This window comes from Mauremys reevesii, linkage group 2 (assembly GCF_016161935.1).
Source record: "Mauremys reevesii isolate NIE-2019 linkage group 2, ASM1616193v1, whole genome shotgun sequence".
NCBI classification, from domain to species: domain Eukaryota; kingdom Metazoa; phylum Chordata; order Testudines; family Geoemydidae; genus Mauremys; species Mauremys reevesii.
This window is the reverse complement of record NC_052624.1, coordinates 54,179,152-54,199,890: the sequence shown is the minus strand read 5'-3', so window position 1 is coordinate 54,199,890 and position 20,739 is coordinate 54,179,152. Positions and strand designations below refer to the sequence as shown.

The 20,739-nt window shown below is 44.4% G+C and overlaps 1 protein-coding gene across 2 annotated transcripts in view; it reads left to right on the top strand.

The window, feature by feature from the left end:
• The window catches only part of DGKB (diacylglycerol kinase beta), a 474,599-nt gene that overhangs the window by 41,693 nt on the left and 412,167 nt on the right, over positions 1-20,739 (top strand). For both annotated transcript variants that reach the window (XM_039523585.1, XM_039523584.1), the window contains exons 2-3: positions 7,469-7,545; positions 15,325-15,345. In XM_039523585.1, the coding sequence (XP_039379519.1) occupies positions 7,469-7,545; positions 15,325-15,345 (98 nt within the window). The remainder of the gene's footprint in view (positions 1-7,468; positions 7,546-15,324; positions 15,346-20,739) is intronic.

Below are 20,739 nucleotides of genomic sequence, written 5' to 3'. Positions count from 1 at the left end.
ATTCCATAGGGAAATTCTGTGCTTTGAAGGAAGGCAGAATTTGGCCTGGGAAAGTGTAAATACTGCCTTTCTAGAATCCTGCATTCCCTTGTGGTTTAGATTCTTGCTCCTAAATTCAGGCCATTCTTCTGAATCTTTGAATTAATAAACTTAATATCGTCCATAGATACTGTAAAGATATCCTGATCCCAAATAGACACCAAGAAAAATTATGCTAGAAGTAGGAAAGTAATAGAGCCTTAAAATTGTTTTAAATTGGGGGAAATTCTCCTAAAAATGTAACTGGACTAATTTTTTTATAGCATTTGAATCTGACAACATTGTAACTAAAACCAGGGGTGAAAGTAAAATTTCTCTCTTACCGGTACGGGAGAGGGGGCAGCTTTGTTCCCCCCCCCTGAAGGGGCAGGGCCTCAGGTGGAAGGGGCAGGGCTGGGGGGTCAGCGTCCCCTAGCCAGCCTGCTAGCGGTGATTTAAATCGCTGGCCCTAGGGTAGCTACTCCTTTTGCCTCCCTCAACCCCCCCGCCATCAGCGGCCTGGGGCGGGGAGCAAAAGGGGCAGGGACATTAAAGCACTGCTGCAGCACTTTAAAGTCAGCGGTACGGGCTGGGACAGGCGGACACTTTTTACCGGTACGCTGTACTGGCCTGTACCACTTTACTTTCACCTCTGACTAAAACTGATTTAATACTGATTTAAACTACAGGTTTTCACTTGTATCTGTCAGAATTATTGTTTACATCTTGTGTATAGTGCTAAACTCCCTTCACTTGACTTACTAAATTATTTGGCTTACTGCTTAAAAGAGCTATCCTTAAAATCCGTGATTTGTTAAGTACATAACTAAATCTAAATTAATTGTGTTCAAACTGGGAAAAATCATTGGTTATTTTTTGTTTTGATTTGCTTCAACTAAATTCCTAACTTTAACTCCATTAAATTACTGTTTTGCTGTGCCCTGTATCTTACACACTTACCCTCTACAGCTATGCTGCTTTTGCATGTGTGAATTACCTGCCAGGAGAGAAGCATCTCTAGGGGCTGGTCTACACTACGGGGGAAAATCGATATAAGATACGCAACTTCAGCTATGTGAATAACGTAACTGAAGTTGAAGTATCTTATATCGAATTACCTACCGTCCTCACGGCGCAGGATCGATGTCCGCGGCTCCCCATGTCGACTCCGCTACCGCCGTTCGGGTTGGTGGAGTTCCGGAGTTGACAGGAGTGCGTTTGGGGATCGATATATCGCGTCTAGATGAGACGCGATATATTGATCCCCAAGAAATCGATTGCTACCCGCCGATACGGCGGGTAGTGAAGACGTACCCTAAATCTCGCCCCATTGTAATATTACAGTGGGTGAGTGAGAAGAGTTACCTTTTAACTTCAGAGTCTCACTTCAATCATTTTGCGGGGGGGGCGGGGGTGTGTTATAAATTTTAGAATACTTTTATGCTAACTTTAATTATCATATTTTTCTAACTACAAAGGGCAAGTCTACACTAGAGCACTACATTGGTGCAGCTGCAGCACATCTGGTGAAGATGTGCTATGCAGACAGGAGAACATTGTCCCGTTGGCATAATTACTCCACCTCCGTGAGAGGCGGAAGCTGTCGGCGGGAAAGCATCTCCTGATGACATAGTGTCAGTGTGGACAGAGTTTACGTCGATGTAACTTACATTGCTCAGAGGAGTGTCTTTTTTAACCCCTGAGCGACCTAAGTTACATTGATTTAAGTGGCAGTGTAGACCAGCCCAGAGTTGCCTAATTCTTTAATTCAGGTGTGGCTGAACTGCAGCTCATGAGCTGCATGTGGCTCTTTTACATTTAAAGTGCAGCTTGTGAAGCCCTCCCCGCCCCCGTTCCCCCACACCACCCAATCTGGTAGATGGAGGTTCTGCCCTGTGGCAGGGTAGTGGGGGGTAGGGGCTTATGCCCTGTGATGAAGGGGGTCTCAGGACTTTAGCCCTATGGGGAGGTGCCGGGGCTCAGGGCACATGTGTTGAGGCTTGGGGCTTCAGCAGGAGTGGGGCTGAAGCCCCAGCAGGCACGCCCCACGGGGCAGAAGCCCCGAGCCCTGGCAGGCATGCCCTGTGGAGCTGAAGCCTTGAGCCCCGGCAGGTGCGCCCCGTGGCTCTCGAACTTCTGAAGATTATCGTATGCGTCTTGAGGGTCAGTAAGTTTGGCCACCCCTGCTTTAATTCTTTGCACTCCAAACTAGCCTCATTTCCATTTTTGTGTGTGGATGGTAACTGCCACTGGTTTACCTTTGTCAGAGGGGTAGCCGTGTTAGTCTGGATCTGTAAAAGCAGCTAAGAGTCCTGTTGCACCTTATAGACTAACAGACGTATTGGAGCATGAGCTTTTGTGGGTGAATACCCACTTCGTCGGATGCATGGTTTACCTTTGTCTATTCTAATTACTAAGTATTGTGCTCCTTTCATTACTTTTCTGCATATCATACTTTTCTTGATAGTGTTTATACATTATATGTATATGTGCTTTCTCTGTGACCGTCTGTACCTAAAACAGGGGTGGGCAAACTTTTTGGACAGAGGGCCGCATCTGGAAATAGAAATTGCATGGCGGGCCATGAATGCTCACAAAATTGGGGTTGGGGTGCTGGGGGGAGAGGGGGAAGTGTGAGGGCTCTGGCTGGGGGGAGAGGGGGACTCTGGGGTGGGGCTGGAGATGAGGTATTTGGGGTGCAGGAGGGTGCTCTGGGCTGGGATCGACGGGTTTGGAGGGCGGGAGAGGAATGAGGGGTCGGGCAGGAGTTGGGGGCGGGTGCGGAGAGGCTCAGGGGTGCAGGCTCCGGGCAGCACTCATCTCAAGCAGCTCTCGGAAGCAGCGGCATGTTCCTTCTCCAGCTCCTATGTGGCAGCGCAGTCAGGCGGCTCTCCACGCTGCCCCGCCCGTGGGCCCCGCCCCGCCCGTGGGCACCGCCCCTGCAGCTCCCATTGGAGCGCCACAGGGAGCCATTGGAGTGGGGCCATTGGAGTGTGTAGGAGCCAGAGCGGGGCCATGCCACAGTTTCCAGGGGCTGCATGGAGCAGCCCTCGATCCTGTGCCCCAGCTGGAGCGCCAGAAGGGAACTGTGCCATGGCTTCTGACAGCTGTGTGATGTGGCCCCCGACTCTGCGCCCCGGCTGGAGCACCGGATCGGGGCCATGCAGCTGCTTCTGGGAGCTGTGTGGTGTGGTCCCCGGCTCTGTGCCCGAGCTGGAGAGGGGCCATGCCACGGCTTCCAGGAGCCATGTGGTATCCCCTGGCTGGAGCGCTGGAGTGGGGCTATGCCGTGGCTTCCAGGATCCATGTGGTGCGCCCCAGCTGGAACACTGGAGCGGGGCCATGCTGCAGCTTCCAGAAGCTGTGTGGTGCACCCCCAATCCTGCTCCCCAGGTGGAGTGCCGGAGCGGGGCAAGCCCCAGACCCCACTCCCCAGCAGGAGTTTATGGGCTGGTTTAAAATGACTCGCAGGCTGTAGTTTGCCCACCCCAGATCTAAAAAGTGTCTCTCTTCTCCAAATTAACTGAAAGACAAAAGTAGCTCCCTCACATCTGATTCAACTTTTCTAAACTGTTCACCTTGCTTATAATTCAGATTGCAACCTTATGTACTAGCTGTATTATGATCTTTTTGTCATTTCCAACCTTTAGCCTACTAAATCCACCAAATCAAAGCTAATCCTATCTGCTCTGCACTGTTGTATAATAATCACATTGGATGATTCTTGTACCCCAGCTTTTGTTATGTGTTGTAACCATTTCAACTAGGGTATGTGTATCTAAATACTGATTTAAGGTAATACCTGGCCTACGTCCTGCCCCACAATTCCCTCACGCAGGGCTCTCATCTGAGCCAGCCTGCCCCCTGCATGGGTCTGGAATTGCTCAGAGCCCTGTCTGCCCCCTCCCCTGCATGGCTGTTGCTGCTCGCCGGAGGTCTGATTTCCCCCTCATCCCCCACAGAACTGGCATCGCTATTTGCCCCTCCTGCACATTCCTCTATGGAACTTTTGGGCAAAAGTGGACATTTGTCCCATTTGCTCTTGCCAACTGATCATCACTTTTGTCGCCCTCTCCCCCCCACAAAAAAACCCACCACACACAAAAGGTCAGGACAGAGCTTAAAAAAAGGGACAGTCCCAGTCAAAATGGGCTGTATGGTCACCCTACCTATCCCCAAAGAAAAACACACAAGTTGAAATTGCCTACTTTGGATCAATACATAGTCCTGCTTGTAGAAGCAGCATTTCCGGGGCAATTACTTGTTAGAATGGTTTCCTCACAAAGAAGGATAATAATTATTCATTGGACGATTAATCACTTTGTTTCCTTTTTGTATTATGCCTGATCCACATCATACTTTGCAATTTGTTTAGTTTTCCCAGGAAGCATTTACTCATTAGCTATTTTAATTATCAGTGTAGTTGAGAAAGTGTTTCGTTGGATCTTCCCATTTTCACTGGCTTATAACTTTCCGAACCAATATTTCTTATTTTATTTGATGTGATCTTCATGTAGTAACGAAGCTTTGAAATGATCTTACAATACAAGTCCTTTTACGGAAACCTATTAAAGCAAGCTGGGCTGAACATGCTCCCAGTATTGGTTTATATTACCAAAACTGTGAAAGGAGAACTTGATTTCTTTTCTGATAGACCTAGTGAATGAAGGGCAGGCAGTAGATGTAATATATTTGGATTTTTAAAAAAAGCTGATATATTGTCTCATGACATTTTAAAAAATTATTTCAAGTTGGCTTGGATATTAATACTGTCCTATGGATTTAAAACTGCTTGAAAGACTATAAACAAAGGGAAATGATAAATGACCATGCCTCAGTTGTTGGGAGATGTATCACATTGTTCCTATGATGAATATACTACCTGTCCAGAATTTAAAAGACTCCTGGGGAGCTGGGGTAACCCAGGCAGAACTTAGACCCACATCCCTCCTTTTCAGTGACATGCAGAGTATGGGAGAAGTGTGTCGTTAGACCACAGGGTCCAGCTGGCATGCATAAAGAGAAGGGTTAGAGATACTATTGCTGAAACTTTCCCCATCTTAGTTCTACTTGAGATTTTTTTTTTATTTTATTTTAAGCATCACTGCTGGGAGCAGAATTAAAAATTTTCTGAAGTTATAAGAAACATATCCAACTTGGTAATACTGTTTGTATAATTTAAAGTTATATGTGTATATAATGTTTGTTTAAAGATGACTAAAAATACAGCTGGGAAAACAAAAGAAAGAGGAGGTATGGCCATTTCTGATAGAAAGCCTTGACTCAACCTTATAGCACTTCAGAAAGGTGAGGCTTTCATTTGGGGGTAGCTTCTGCCCCAGAAAGGGGGGAATTTTTATATTTGTCTATTCTACTTAGCTGTCTTCCCACCAACATCAACTTTGTGTTCCTTGGATTTAGTTTCAGCCATCCACCTTTCGTACACTTGCTGATCTCAGTCAGGCTCTCAGATAGTTGGATGACTTTGCTATCAGCATGGGAAATGATTAGGATATAGTGCAGGTGTGTTCATATGGTTATTCAGTAGGATGGTCAGTAGAATAGATCCTTGAGAGATTCTCCAAGTGTGAGGGGTCCAGTAAAAGAGGAGAAGTTGTCCATCAGCAAGCTCCGAATGCGGCCCAAAAGGAAAGATCTCATCCAACTGAGTGCTTCCCGCGTGCAATTCCTCACATGACTAAATCTTTGTAGGATCAGGGCCTTAGAACCTGAAGTGCTTCTGTGCATGGAATATGAGTTTATATAGCACTTAGCACAGTGGGGCCCTAATACTGAGTCAGGCCTCCTCTGGACATTACAATCACATTAATGTTGAATAATACAAATTGGGCTAATTTTGCCCTGTACCGGTGTTCTTAACATAGTGTATAATTCACATTATACAGTACTGTTTTCCTTATTACAAAGATTTTTATTTGTCTGGAAAATGAAGTGAACTTGTTTGGTGCATTTCAGATTGTGGGGCATCCACACACCTTAGATCATGCAACAAGACAGCAATTAGCAACAGTCTCTCTCGTTATAGTCTTATTCGTCTATCCCTCAATACAAAGATTATGTCTGCCAAGGGGGTTCATTGTTGGGCTCTTAGGGGGCTGAGGAGTCTTTTCTGATGGATCGCAATATTGTCATGCTGGAGAGGCTTGCGTGGGCTAAAGACCGTCAGAGCTATATTGTCCTGAGCTTTCATTATAATGGAACTGTGAAAGCATTAGTTCTTACAGTGCTTGAACTGCTCTGCAATTGTTTCCCCTCAGTTTGTAATGTATTACAACTAAGACTTTTTTTTTTTATTACATACATTCTTCCTTGGTGCCATATTTCCCTTTTCAGGTCTATTTATTAATTTAAAGATGCATTTTCTTTTTTTTACGTCAGTTTGCAGATGGTAAATTTCTTTTAACTCTCAAAAGCTACCACAGTATTGTATTTTGCTGATTATAACTTAAAAATATGCACAGAGCTACGCCTGCTATTTGTAACGTAAAGTGCCTACTGAATGCTATTTAAGACATGACTGAGTTGTTAGTTTCTGTTAGCTGTTTCAGATAATGTGAAATGCTCACATGTAAGTGAATGGCGTGTTTTGAAAGAATCCGAGTCCAGGGATTTGCACAGTGAATAGTTATTGAAATTTTTGTATTAATAGTGAGCAGTCAGAATGTCAGTTGAAAATTATTTACCAGTTGTGAGTCAATACCTACAGAGAATTCCTGCAGGTGGAGTGCTTAAAATCATTCTATTTCAGTTTAACATTTATAACAGGGGGTGGTGGGGAGAAAATAGAAAAGTTAAAGAGCCATATGTCTGCTGCGGTAGTGTTGCTTTGCACCACTCTGCTGGGGTAAAATAACTCTAACACTTGCAAAACTGGCCACAGTAAGAGAATACTTGAGTGGTATAGAGTTGGTACAATGGCTTCTATGCCCTTCCCTGTGGCTGGTATAGAGGGCCTGGTTGTGGAGAATGGGCATTGCCCTGGTCTTCCCTGCATTCTGGTGTGTCCTGGCTGCTTTCATGACCCTTGTGTCCATTGTGACTTATGCCTGAAAGCATCTAACTTACACTGAGGAGGACTAGCCTGATTCACAGCTGGCACAGGATCAGGAGAGTGCAAAAATGACTTAAAGTCGCTGATGCAAACAGCATTTTCTGAAATGTGTTATTCAACCACTGTCAAAGGTTAGGTCACAGAGTATACAATTTTTCAGATGTTTTTGTCGTCGTTTTTATTAAATTGGAGGGCACAATATGTTCTCTACTTACTGCGCTGGTAATTCCCATACTCCTAGAGGAGATTACGCATGCACTTTGAAAAGAGACTATATTCTCAACAGCACAAACCCAATCTGAAACAAATAATACTTTTATTGACTACAGTTCATACCGTATAAATCAATTTCCTGTTATTTTTTCTATTTTATTCTAGACTCCACCAAGAAAATTAAGGATGTTCTGGAAGAATTCCATGGTAATGGTGTGCTAGCAAAATATAATCCTGAAGGGGTAATTCTTCTTTTTTTATTCAGTGGTTTAAAAATGTGATTAATATAACAAAATGTTTTTAAAAAATGACATGGCAGAATAAGCATTTATAAATAGATAATTATATACAAATTTGCTGCTTGGAGTGATGCTTTATTCTTTTGAAAGTAAAATATACACTGAAGAACTAAAAAAAAGATTTATTTAATTAAAAGGGTCTGTTAATATGATCATTTCATAGAATCATAGAAATGTAGGTCTGGAAGGGACCTCAGGAAGTGATCTAGTTCATCATTAAAAAGCCAGAGAACATTCATGTTTATTCTGATGAGTAATATATTTGTGTAAACAAAGTTATAGTTGCTCTTTTCTTTAAAAAATAATCACTTACAAAAATCTTTGAGATGAAGTTAAGATGCTGCCACAGAACAATGCCTTCTGCTCCATATATATATCCTTCTGAGATGTGGGACTTCAAAACACCAAATTCAAAATCAGGCAATGCTTATTTGTGGTGCTGCTTCACATGCAACCTTAATCCTAGCCACATAAGGACGCAAATACCTTGTTGTATCATTATTTTGGGAGTGAAGAATATTTGCCTGAATTGCAAATTGTCTGAGAGTAATAATAGGAAATTCTCCAATGCATTGTTAGGTTCTGTAATTGCGGTAGTGCAGCTAGACCAATAAGGAGAGGTAGCTCAGTGTGTCCAGAGTGATGGCTGTCAACCAGCAGCAATCATTTCCTGTATCAGTGCTGCTACACAAGCTACATACAGGGCCTTGAATATGAATTCTGATTTGGAGTTATGGCAGACACAGATATAATGCCCATTATTGTTAAGGAGGAGTAGGGGCACTCTGATGTTACCAGTTCTTATTGCAATCAGCGTAGGATAATTAAGGTGGTGTTTGCTCAAGTTTAACCACAAGTTACTTGGCTTCATGCAGGAATTATTGGGTGAAAATCTATGGGCTGTGCTGTGCAGGAAATTGGACTAGATGATCACATTGGTCCATTCAGGCCTTAAAATGTAGGCTTTAAGAAGTAGGACCTTGACTGGTTTTCATAAACTTTTTTTAAATATTAACTTTTTTTAGTGATATGTAGGGAATCCTTAGCTGAACAGGGAGCTGCAAAATTCATGCTGCTTTTGGTGTTGTCCTCAATTCTTGTAGAAAGTTCACATGTATGGATATGGGTTCTTAATCAGTATTTAAAATAAATATATATTTAAGAAAAAGCATTTCTGTTTATCTTTAAGAGTATTTTTCTATTTAAACCTATGGAATAAAGCCAGATAATGCTGTTTAGCACATCCATATAATGTATATTAAAATAGCTAATTAGCTCAATATTATTTTCCTCCTTGGCACATTTTTCTCAGACTTATATGGAATTCATAATATGAGAGCACTTGTACTAAGTAAACTTTGTGTTGTTAATCAATTCCCATATATTACTTTGTATTGTATATATTAAACATTGGCAAGTAAACCAGCTAAAGCCCCTTGAACTTTGAGATCTCGTGTGATACTTTAAATTGTGGTGGTAAAATACAATAATAAGTAATTTTACCTGACCTCTGGATCTGTGGAGCAGTGGTTCTCAACCTATTTATCATTATGGGCCACATGCACACTATATATATATATATATATATATATATATATACACACACTACCTGTATGGCCATGAGGATGTCACATGGGTCGCAACTGTGTGCTGATTGGGCCACAAGTGGCCAGCGGGTTGAGAACCACTGATGTAGAGCAATGAGTTGTCCGTGACTGATTATCTTGAATCTGCATTATTTTTATGCCTGGAGCTATGCTATGAAACTTTGTAGTGTGCTATATTTATGGAGATAAAAGTGCCTAAACAATCTCATGTTCCAGACTTTTCCTTGTCCTGTGGGTTTAACGCTGTATTCCACTCTAGTGCTGTTCTAGTGCAATTCTTCACTATATGCCACTCTAATAATCAGATTGCTCCAGTACAATTATGATCTTTTTGACGTTCAAAACTAAGTTTTGAAATCATGGGGTCTTGTTGCTTTATTGTCTTTCACCTTGTAGAGTCACATAAACCTGTGCAGAGTGGTCAGATTGGGAAGTTAGTGCAGCAATGGAGATAATGAACTTGGCCATCAGAGGGTTATCCAATGTAGGTGGGGGGACCCTCCAGTGTCATGGACCTGATTGTAGCAGCTCCTATGTCACTCCCTCTTCCTGCTTTTGGTGTATGGAATGTGATTGAGGCTTCTGTAAAGACCATTGATTCCCAGCTCTCATTTCAATCTCACCGTAGTCATTGTCAGCCAGCATAGTTTGGAGCAGCCTTTTAGACTCATTAGGGGATGAGCCCCTAAAACTCATCTCAGTTATTCAGGATTTATCTCAGCTAGTGCATGGCACCCACTGGCCTTTTAGAAGAGCTATATTGAAGAAATAGTCAAGGTTAAGTTAAGAAAGTAGATGGAGCCAAAGACAAGGAAATGTTTATGTATAGCAAGACCAGGGTTCTGTTGTAACAAGACTGTTTCAAGGCAGGCTGATTCAGGAATTGTGTGGCTCAAGGGGATGTGCTGTGGCCATTGAACCTAAGCTGCACCTATGAACTGTGAGCTTGAGGTCCTGCCTTTGTTAGAAATGTGAGAGCAATAGGTAAGTGTGTTGCTACTATCCACCTGTGTCAAGGGGAGTTTATACTTTTGGGGACATTTACCTTAGTAAAGCTACTTTACAAGGTATCTATTCCCTGGTGGGGCCCCTCTCTGCCCCCCATGTGAGCTGGGGTCTGGAGGAGCCTAGTCCCTCTGTGTGGGAAGCTGAGAACAGGCATTCTTGGAACTTGCACCCAGTGCTAACACTAAGGTGAGGGGCTGCGAATGGGCATGTTTGGTGCACAGCACGGGCTCACCAGTGCAGTCACTGGGGAGAGGAATAAGAACACCCACTGAGATTAATAGAGCAGTTCACGTGTCTCAGAGATATTGTTTAAAGCTGTATTGATCTCCCTGGGGTGTTCTCATTTAGCTGAGAACATGTCATTAACATGAAATGGCCACTTCAGCTCTCTGAGGTTATGTTTACTCTGCAATAAAAGACTGGTGGCTGGCCCAGGTCAGCTGACTCAGCTCAGGCTGGGTATAAAATTGTAATGTACTGTGATCCTCCCCTGCTCTCAGGGTCCTAGAGCCCAGGCTCCAGCTCAAGCCCGAACATCTACCCTGCAATTTTATAGCCACACGAGCCTGAGTCAGCTGACCTGGGCCAGCTGCGGATGTTTTATTGCAATGTATACACACCGTAAGCCTTCTATGCTGCAGATGAATGTGTAGAGTGTCTTCCCATATGCTTGTCCCAGATTTTTGGGGTAGTGACTCTGCAACTCCCTTCTCCTGATCCTTTCTGTCTTCAGCTGGTACATGCACTCCTCACAGATTCACCACTTTCCCACCTCCCTATGGCCACTCCTGGTAGCATGAAGTGGCAAGATGGAGTTGGGGTGTGTGTGTGTGTGTGTGTGTGTAGGGGGTATTCAAAGCAGCTGGTGTGTGTGGCGGGAGATGAGGGGGTTTGGCATAGTAGGTGTGCATGGGGGTGGCTTGGAATAACGGGCATGTTGGAGGGACTGGGGCAGTAGTAGTGGAGTAGTGATATCTCAGCAGTTAGTAGGACTATATGAGTCAGAGTAGGTGAGGGGTGGTGTGGAAACTGCAGAAGAGGGTGAAGTGGAAAGAAGGGGTCAGAGCGGTGCAGTGGAGGCTGTTGTGGGGTCTTCAGCTCTGTCTCTCTCATCCCCCACATCCATCAATCAAACAATGATAGGTACTAATATGGCCCTATTACTATAGCATCTGAGCGTCTCACAATCTTTAATGTATTTACACTTACAAGACCCAGATGAGGTAGGGAGGTGCTGTCATCCCCACTTTTACATATAGGAAACTGAGATACAGAGTGTCTAATTGACTTGACTGAGGTCACACAGGGAGTCTGTCGCATAGCAAAGAATTAAACCTGGGTCTCCTAAGTCCCATGTCCTTATCCTGGACCATCCTTCCTCTCACATCACCCACAATGTCTGTTCACCCTCCAAAAAATATCCTCACTCACTCCCTACTTGTTCCCACATTCTCTGCTCTGCCTGTGGGTCTCATGTTGATGCCTGCCTCTTCTTGGGGAGGACAGTTCAGAAGGAAAAACCAGGCTGTACTAGACAGGCAGAGAGATCTGAGATATAATGATGCAGAGGCAGTGATGGGACCAACATGCAGCCAGTGCATTCTCTGGCCAGGGTAATTGTTGCTAAAGAGTCAGTGGCAGAGGAGAAAGAGAGCTGGTCAGTGGTACGTAGGGGTTTTGATAAATTACTTATTGAAAAGCCATGGAAATTAAATTCCCCAAATCTTTGTTAATACAGAGTTAAGGTTGCCCAATGCTGTCCTGTGTCCTTCCAGAATATTGAAGTCAGTTAAACTTAAATCTCTGAAAAATGGGAAATTAAAAAAGGAAAGGTAATCACTGGTGCTGGAACTGGGGCAGTCAGGGGGCTCCCTCCACTTTTAAAAGTGGGAGGGCCATGCGTTCTGCTTTCTAACAAAAGAAATATCCTGCAGAAAGTGCATATGTTTAAGTACAACTCCTCCGGCGCTTTGGCCTTGGCCCCTACAGTTCTATAAAAGTTCCAGTGCCTGAAGGGCCATTGCTGCCCCCCCTTCCCTCCAATCCTCTTTAAAACCTGGCTGGGAGGGAGCGCATCATGACATGATCCAGTTGACAGCATCCGGGTCCCGATTAGCGTTGCCAGGCATCGTGTTTTCAACTGCAACGCCCAGTTGAAAAGAGACCCTGGTGGCTCCGGTCAGCACTGCTGACGGGGCCATTCAAATTCCGGTCAGCAGTGAAATGGGGCTAAGGCAGGCTCCTTGCTTGCCTTGGCTCTGCGCAACTCCCAGAAGTGGTGGCCTGTCTGGCTCCTATGTGCAGAGGCCAGGGGACTCTGTGTGCTGCCCCCACCCCAAGCACCAGCTCTGCAGCTTCCATTGACAGGGAGCTATGGCCAACAGGAGCTGTGGGGGTGGTATTTGGAGTGGGGGTGGTGCCTGCAGGCGCAGGTGGCGCCTGTGCGCAGAGCACCTTGACTGCATCTCTGCCTAGGAGCCGGACATGCTGGCCACTTCCAGGAGCTGCACGGAGTCAGGGTAGGCAGGGAGTCTGCCTTAGCCCTGCTGCACCACCGACTGGGAGCCGCCTGAGGTAAATGCTGCCTGGCTGGAGCCCACACGCCAAACCCCCTCCTGCCCCTCAATGCCCTGCCCCAGGTCGGAAACTCCTCCCACACCCTAACTCTCTCCCAGAGCCTGCACCGTAACCCCCAGCCCTAAGCCCTCTCCTGCACCCCATGCCTCTCATCCACGGCCCCAGCCAGAGTCTGAAACCCAACACCCTGCCCCAACCCTGAGCCCCATCCTGCACCTCAAACACCTCATCCCTGGCCCCACCCCAGAGTCCACACCCCGACCTAAAGCCCTCACCCCTTCCCGCATCCCAACCCCCTATCCCAGCCCTGAGCTCCCTCCTGAACTCCAAACCCCTCCGCCCCAACCTGGAGCTCCCTCCTGCATCCCAAACCCCTCATCCCTGGCCCCACCCCAGAGCCCACACCCCCAGCCGGAGCCCTCACCCCCTCCCATACTTCTGCTCCAGCCCTGAACTCCATCCTACATCCTGAACCCCTCATTTCTGGCCCCACCCTGGAGCCTGCACCTCCTGCTGGAGCTGTCATCCCCTCCTGCACACCAACTGTCTGCCACAGCCGGGTGAAAGTGAGTGAGGGTGGGAGAGAGCGAGTGATGGAGGGAGGGGGGATGGAGTGAGTGAGGGTGGGGCCTCAGAGAAGGGGCTGGGCGGGGCAAGGGTGTTTGGTTTTGTGCAATTAGAAAGTTGGCAACCCTAGTCCTGGTCTGCAATGAGCCACATGCTGGCAGTTGGGACCTCATCTGTTGGCTAATAAAACTGCAACAGAGGCTCCTCTTGGTGTTGGGGACCTGCTGGGTCTGGGAAGCAGGAAGGGCCCATCCCTCGAGGGTTTCAGGCTGGTCATCAGGGAGAGTAAGGTAAGGAGTGTGTCTGTTTGTGTGTGTTGGGCGGGGGGAAGCAGGGACTCTGGGAAGATGAGGCTGGTGGGAGGGAGCAGGGGCTCCAGTAGGGTGAACCTGATGGGAAGGGCAGGTGCTCTGGTAGGGGGTGCTGGCGGGAGGGGGTAGGGGCTCCAGGAGGTGAAGCTGATGGGAGGGGCTGGGGCTCTGGGAGGGTCAGGCCATTGAGGGATGGGGGGCTTGGTCCCTCACTCTTTCAGGCCTTCCAGCACCCATGAACGTAATGTAAACAAACTTCTGAAAACTAGGAAATACAAAGCTAAGGTACGTACAAATGTGTCCTTACCTCCGTTTGAGCATTGGCCCAGCATGGCCATAAAACACATACAAAACCTCTGCCCCTGTAGTTAGTGCAGCACACTCGAGGAATAGGGCACATGATCGCTGTAAAACAGATCTAACAACTTCTCTTTGGTGAGGCAAACTTATGTTTAGGTGAGGTGCATTGAACAGGAGCTGCCTACACCTGCTGTGTACTCAAATACTGAGCCTACACCAGAGGAACACCCCCGATATTAGAAAAATCCCTTTGTACAACCCTTTTGCCCTTATCCCCAGGAGTCTGTCTAGCACTGTATTTTTACTTACCCATCATTAAACCCACAGACTACTCTCCTATCCTGCCTCACTGACAGTCATTTTCATGGCAAGAAACCCCTTACTCACTGCTACTGACACAACCAACAGAACTCAGCGCTGCAGTAAGGCATATTGGATCTCTGATTGGTACATAAGCATGTCTTTCCTTTATCATAAACAAATAGGAAGGGGTGCTCCAGCTCTCCTCCTATCACAATTACAGCTCTTCCAAGCTTCTCCAGCTAATCCCTCCACTATTCAATACAGGAACACTTAACACAATACTGAAGTGTATGCAGATATTTTTCATTGGAAATTACCAGCTGCAGGGGGGCAGAGTTAAGGTTTCAATGGCATGTACCTTAATTCTATATTTTCTGGTTTTTAAAGATTTGAGATTAGCTGAACTCAACATTCTGGAAGAGCGTGAGGCACCAGTAATCTTAATTCGGTGTTAACTAGGTTTTGGGGCATTTGATATAATTCATATCCAGAACATATCTTTTATAGATAAATAGAGAATGGTAAGTTTTACTCTGAAGTAGTTTTGAGCATTTGTGAATAAATGGAAAAAGTGAATACAGTCCCTTCTTCCAAAGCACTGTTTTGATTTACTTATTGTACAAATGATAGGAAACGCAGCATTTCATCACCAGAGTTTATCTTTCTCTGCGCTTGCAGTTAAACTGCTCAGAACTGGTTCAGCAACATTTGTTGCTGACATCCATTGTTGACAACAGGTAACTTACACAGAGTACACTGAGCTGATGATGAAAGTTTCAAGACATTATTTTCGTTGTTTTTTTCCTTGGATATCTATCATTGCATGGTTAAAAATCAAATGCTTGCACTGTCTAACTAATCAAGACTAGACACATTTTTAACAACTATGCTAACATAAAATAATGGAATGTGTTTGTTCTCTTTCAAACCTGTTTATCTACAAAACTAAATTTTCAACTAAAATAGTCCTATTATAAAAACAGAGTCTGAGTGTTACTATATATACTGCATTAATATGTGTGTTCTCTCTTTCTTTGCATGCACTACAGAAACAAGACATTCTTAATCAAGTAAGTAATCTTTCTTTATTAGATTTTTTATTATTACTAATATAAACAGTGATTATTTGCAGGGTTCCGCTGAAACATTCATATATTGGTAAATATTTCATGTGGCCACTCTCTCAGGTAATGTATTAGAATTTGAAGCTGAGAACAAGGTGTATTCATACTAAGACAGCATGCTGTTTTTCATTAGGCGAATTTAACTTGTGTCAGCGTGACTGTCCAAAATTTTGCTAATCGTGTAATTAAGAGCAACCTGGAAAATTGAGGTAGGGTAATCAGGGTAATCAGCCACAAGATAATGTGTAGTTTCTAGTAAGCTCTTGGAAATGTTATTTTTTGAGAATCATTAATATAGTCACATAATCTTTTAATGATCATACTGTGTCATTGACATGTACACTGGTGTGATACAAAGCCAATTAGTCCCATGAACTATCCAAGTTTCAGAATTTGAGTAGAATATAAACTTTAGTGTAATTAGCTCTATAATAACATTACCCTGTTGTGCTCAGAGTCTAAAACAACAAAATATATCCACACTACAGTAGATAGCTAACTAGATGAATTTAGAGGTTGACAGCTGCTTGTGTCTTCCCTCTGTACATCTGTGTGAGGACCAGAGACAATGTGATTCTAAGGTTTGTAAATCCTGCTTAGTTCACAATTGAAAATGAGTTTTGTAATCTCCTCTAATAGCCAAAGAGCATTTATTTTCCACATAGCAAAACCATATCCAGTGCAACACAGTTAGTAGCCACTGCTCCAGAGAGGCTCAGTGCTTGGTATAGGAACGTTAAAAATCAGGATTTATATTCAGGAACAAAGTGTCTGTGAGGAAGATTGAGTAGTGCAGTCAAACACTGTTCCTGACCTCTAAAACTCCACTGCAGCTCTTCCTTAGCTTTCATTTATACCAAGTTCATCCATGTCCCAGACCCCAAAACAGTAAACGAAAGATTTTATCTGGGATATGAAACCATGAGAAGAGCGAGTGAATGCTCCATGTAATTGGTTTATTATACAATAACAGCTCAAGCAGCAATATGTTTGAAGAGCCTATGCTAACAGTGGCAGGAAGGGATTCCAGAACATTATGTTCCTCAGCTTTCCAACTACTAGAGAACTGGTCAGCCAGCAAATATTACATACTAACTCAGGGTGGGCAAACTTTTTGGCCTGAGGGCCACATCTTGGCATGGAAATTGTATGGGGGGGCCATGATTGCTCACGAAATTGAGTGTTGGCGTGTGGGAGGGGGTGAGTGCTCTGGCTGGGAGTGCAGGGTCTGGGGTAGGGCCAGAAATGAGGAGTTCGGGGTGTGGGAAGGGGCTCCGGGTGGGGTGGGGTTGGGGCGTGTGGGGAGGGGTTCTGGCTGGGGCTGTGGGCTCTGGAGTAGGGATGAGGGGTTGGGGGTGCAAGAGGGTGCTCTGGGCTGGGATCGAGGGGTTCAGAGGGCAGGAGAGGGATCAGGGCTGGGGCAAGGGGTTGGGGTGCGGGAGGGGGTCAGGGGTGCAGGCTCTGGGTGGTGCTTACCTCAAGCAGCTCCCGGAAGCAGTGTCATGACCCCCTTCCATCTCTTATGTGGAGGCGTGGCCAGGCGGCTCTGTGCGCTGCCCTGTCTGCAGACGCCACCCCTGCAGCTCCCATTGGCCATGGTTCCTGGCCAGTGGGAGCTGTGGGGGTGGTGCATGGGTCGCGATCAGTGTGCGGAGCCCATTGGCTGCCCCTATGTGTAGGAGCCGGAGAGCGGACATGCCGCTGCTTCCGGGAGCTGCGTGGAGCCAGGCAATCCCACAGTCCCGCTCTCTGGCTGGAGCACGGGTGCAGGGCAAGCCCCGAACCCCGCTCCCTGGCGGGAGCTTGATGCCCAGATTAAAATGTCTGAAGGTCTGGATGCGGCCCCCAGGCCATAGTTTGTGCACCCTTGTAGTAACTAGTTAGTATCTGTCACATTCTGGGGTGCAATCTAGACCAATGAGAGATTGTCACTGCCTGCCTCTCTAACCCAGGGTGCCTTACAATGCTTTGCTGTTGTAGCTCCCACTCTCCGTTGGGCTACTCTCAGTTTACCAGAATGCAGGTCATGCTAAGTGTCTGTGTGTAGTAGAAACCCTGGTCTGGCAGCTCTGGCTTCCACCAGCCTGGGTTACAAACTGACTTGTGACTGACATATGACTTATTTTTAAATGATTTTATGTGCACACAAGATTTTATAAGTGAGAAGCTGAAATGATTGAAATGCTAAGCCTCTCCAAAATCAGGATCATAATGGAAACAATATATGAATATAGTAGCAATTGTGGATGGTGATATTGATGTTAAGAGGCAGGATAAACATTATCCCTTTTTATGTTACAGTATTTCAAAGTACTGTTTAGTGATTCACTTTAAAATAAAAGTGAGATAAACACTTCGTTGGAAGCAAGATTCATTCAGATAGCTATTGATTTTTTTTGTATGGCTATTGATGAATTTTTAAAGGTGAAGCATTTCTGAGCTCACAAGTATAATGAGAAAAAGCACAGTCTTTGTTTTGGACTTGATTATGGGTTACAGCAAGTCAGTTTGTATCAGTCTTCTCTGATGGATAATGTGGGACAGTTGTTAAATTGATATGCTGAAACATCAATTGAAAAGCAGTTTTTCTGTGAAATTGCTTGCTGCAAGAAACCATGAGAAACAAGGTGTTCTTCAGGGCAGATATTGTCCTCTTTTTTTGTGTATCCAAGAATATTCATATAAAATATATTTTGTTACAAGCTGTAACTTTTTATTATTATAAGAAAATTCTATAGTGATATCTAATATTCCATCACTCCAGTTCCAAGATGGTGTAATGTAAAACACATCAGAGGTTTGTGGTCATGTTCATCACAACACACTTTTGCGAGTGTTTATATTGTATAATTAACAAAATGATAGAGAGAGAAGATTGGTGAGGTAATGTATTCTATTTAGACCAATTTCTGTTGGTGAGACAAGCTTTCTGGCTTACACAGAACTCTTCTGCAAGTCCTGGGGCCAAGATGGTTACAACAACACAACTACAACACTGCATATAACAAAATAATGACATTCACAGTATAAAAATCCCTTTAGAGGAAGGAGTGAGCAGTGGCTCCAAAGCTAATTACTTTGTTTATTAGACCCAGTGGTATGCAGCACAGTGCTCCTGATAAGACAGCCTGGTGTGAAAGAACCTTGTAAGTAGCACATAAGAAAGTAGAAATAACATTTGATTCCATACTGTATAGCTCTTCATACTATATAGCTAGAAATTATTTTACTAATACTAATACTAATATTTTACTTTACTTGCATCCGAAGAAGTGGGTATTCACCCACGAAAGCTCATGCTGCAAAACGTCTGTTAGTCTATAAGGTGCCACAGGATTCTTTGCTGCTTCTACAGAACCAGACTAACACGGCTACCCCTCTGATACTTTACTAATACAGTAGAACCTTAGGGCTTGTCTACAGTTACATTTTATAGCGCTCTAACTTGCTGGCTCAGGGGGGTGAAAAATCACCCCCCTGAGCGCAGCAAGTCGGAGCGCTTTAAAGCGCTAGTGTAAACTGGCTCCGAGCTCTGGGAGCTAATCCCCTCATGGTGGTGGATTACCAGGAGCGCTGGGAGAGCTCTCTCCCAGTGCTCGTGCCTGACCACACTCACACTTCAAAGTGCCACCGTGGGAGCATTCCCACAGCAACTCTTTGAAGTTTCCAGTGTAGCCATGCCCTTAGAGTTACAAACACCTTGGGAATAGATGTTGTTTGTAACTGGAATGTTTGTAATGCTGAACAAAATGTTATGGTTGTTTTTTCAAAAGTTTACAACTGAACATTGACTTAATACAGCTTTTAAACTTTACTAGGCAGAAGTAAAATGCTGCTTCCCCTTAATTTTTTAGTAGTTTATGTTTAACACAGTACTGTATGTGTGTGTGTTTTCTCTGCTGCTGCTTGATTGCATACTTCCGGTTCCAAATGAGGTGTGTGGTTGACTGGTCAGTTTGTAACTCTGAGGTTCTACTGTAACAAAATTCTTTATAGGCCAAAGCACACCTGTCCTGAATAGATACACTTTAGATTTCTCTTGTCCTTCCCCCTCCTTCCCCAGATACCAGTACAGGAGGTAGTCATAAGGGAGTACAGGGAGGAAAAAGAAGGATACTGTCCTAGCAGGACAAGCAAGCTTTCGCAGGACAAGCACCTGCATGATGTTTGCATGTGGTGTCTGTTGGATTAAATCTATTTACATTTGAGCATACAGAAAAGAATGTATCAAACTTCCAAAGGCTGGAGTGTCATGACACTATCTTCAATTGCCCATACATTTGCTTCAGACGGACAGATTTTTGTACTGATCAAATCTTTACCATCTCAGGAGTGATACAGCTGAAGAGTGGCCAGCTACAATAATACTAATTATTAAATAAAATAAATGACAATTAACTTTTAAACAATACAGAATAATTTGTGGCAGAGTGCACTAGAAAGACATTATATGGTCACCGTGGCATAAAGGGGTATTGTTATTGTTATAATACTCCTGTATTATTGTTTTAAAATACTTAACTGATGACTGCAGCAGTTTCATTGGAGTTATTGGTGTTTGCAAAATGCCACTGCTTTCACTCCAAGATACAGGATAACCCAAATGTAGGTGGATAGATTTAACAACACAGTTTAGATATTAGACTCCGAATACTCGGGTACATCACACATGAAAAGTTGTATGGAGATTTGATTGTGGAAAGCAAAATATATCAATGAGTGAAGATTGTCCCTCAGTAATTGAGAATTAGGTTGGTTGTCCATTTAGAAAATACAATCCATGAGGAAAGTATTTGTTACTTTTCTGATTGCACTTCTCATTGGCACTCCAGCTCATCCCTCCTGGTATTGCTGATGTCCAGTGATGTGTGTGGTACATGTTGTACACTGTTGGACATTTTGTCATACATGCTGTGTGTGACACAAAAGTTAGGGGGTTAAGCAAGAATGGTACTGTGATAATTATGGTAATTTTGACAATTTGATAATTATGACAAAAATGATACCATGAGAGATACTGGGCAAACCTTATTTAATTCAGTCAAACCTTACTGAATTGAATTTAAATATTTTAGGAGTTGATTGTATTAAAAATGTAAATGTTTGTGTTATTGTGGAATTCTATGAGAGATGATGGGTCAGGTAATACCTTTTATTAGACTAACTTCTGTTCATGAGAGAGACAAGATTTTGAGCTTACACAGAGCTGTTCTTTGGGGCAATGTACACAGAGGGTATGTCTACACAGCAACAAGACACTCGCAGCTGGCCCAGGCCAGGTGACTCCAGCTTGTGGGGTTTGGGCTTCGGGGTTATTTCATTCCTGTGTAGGGCTTATTT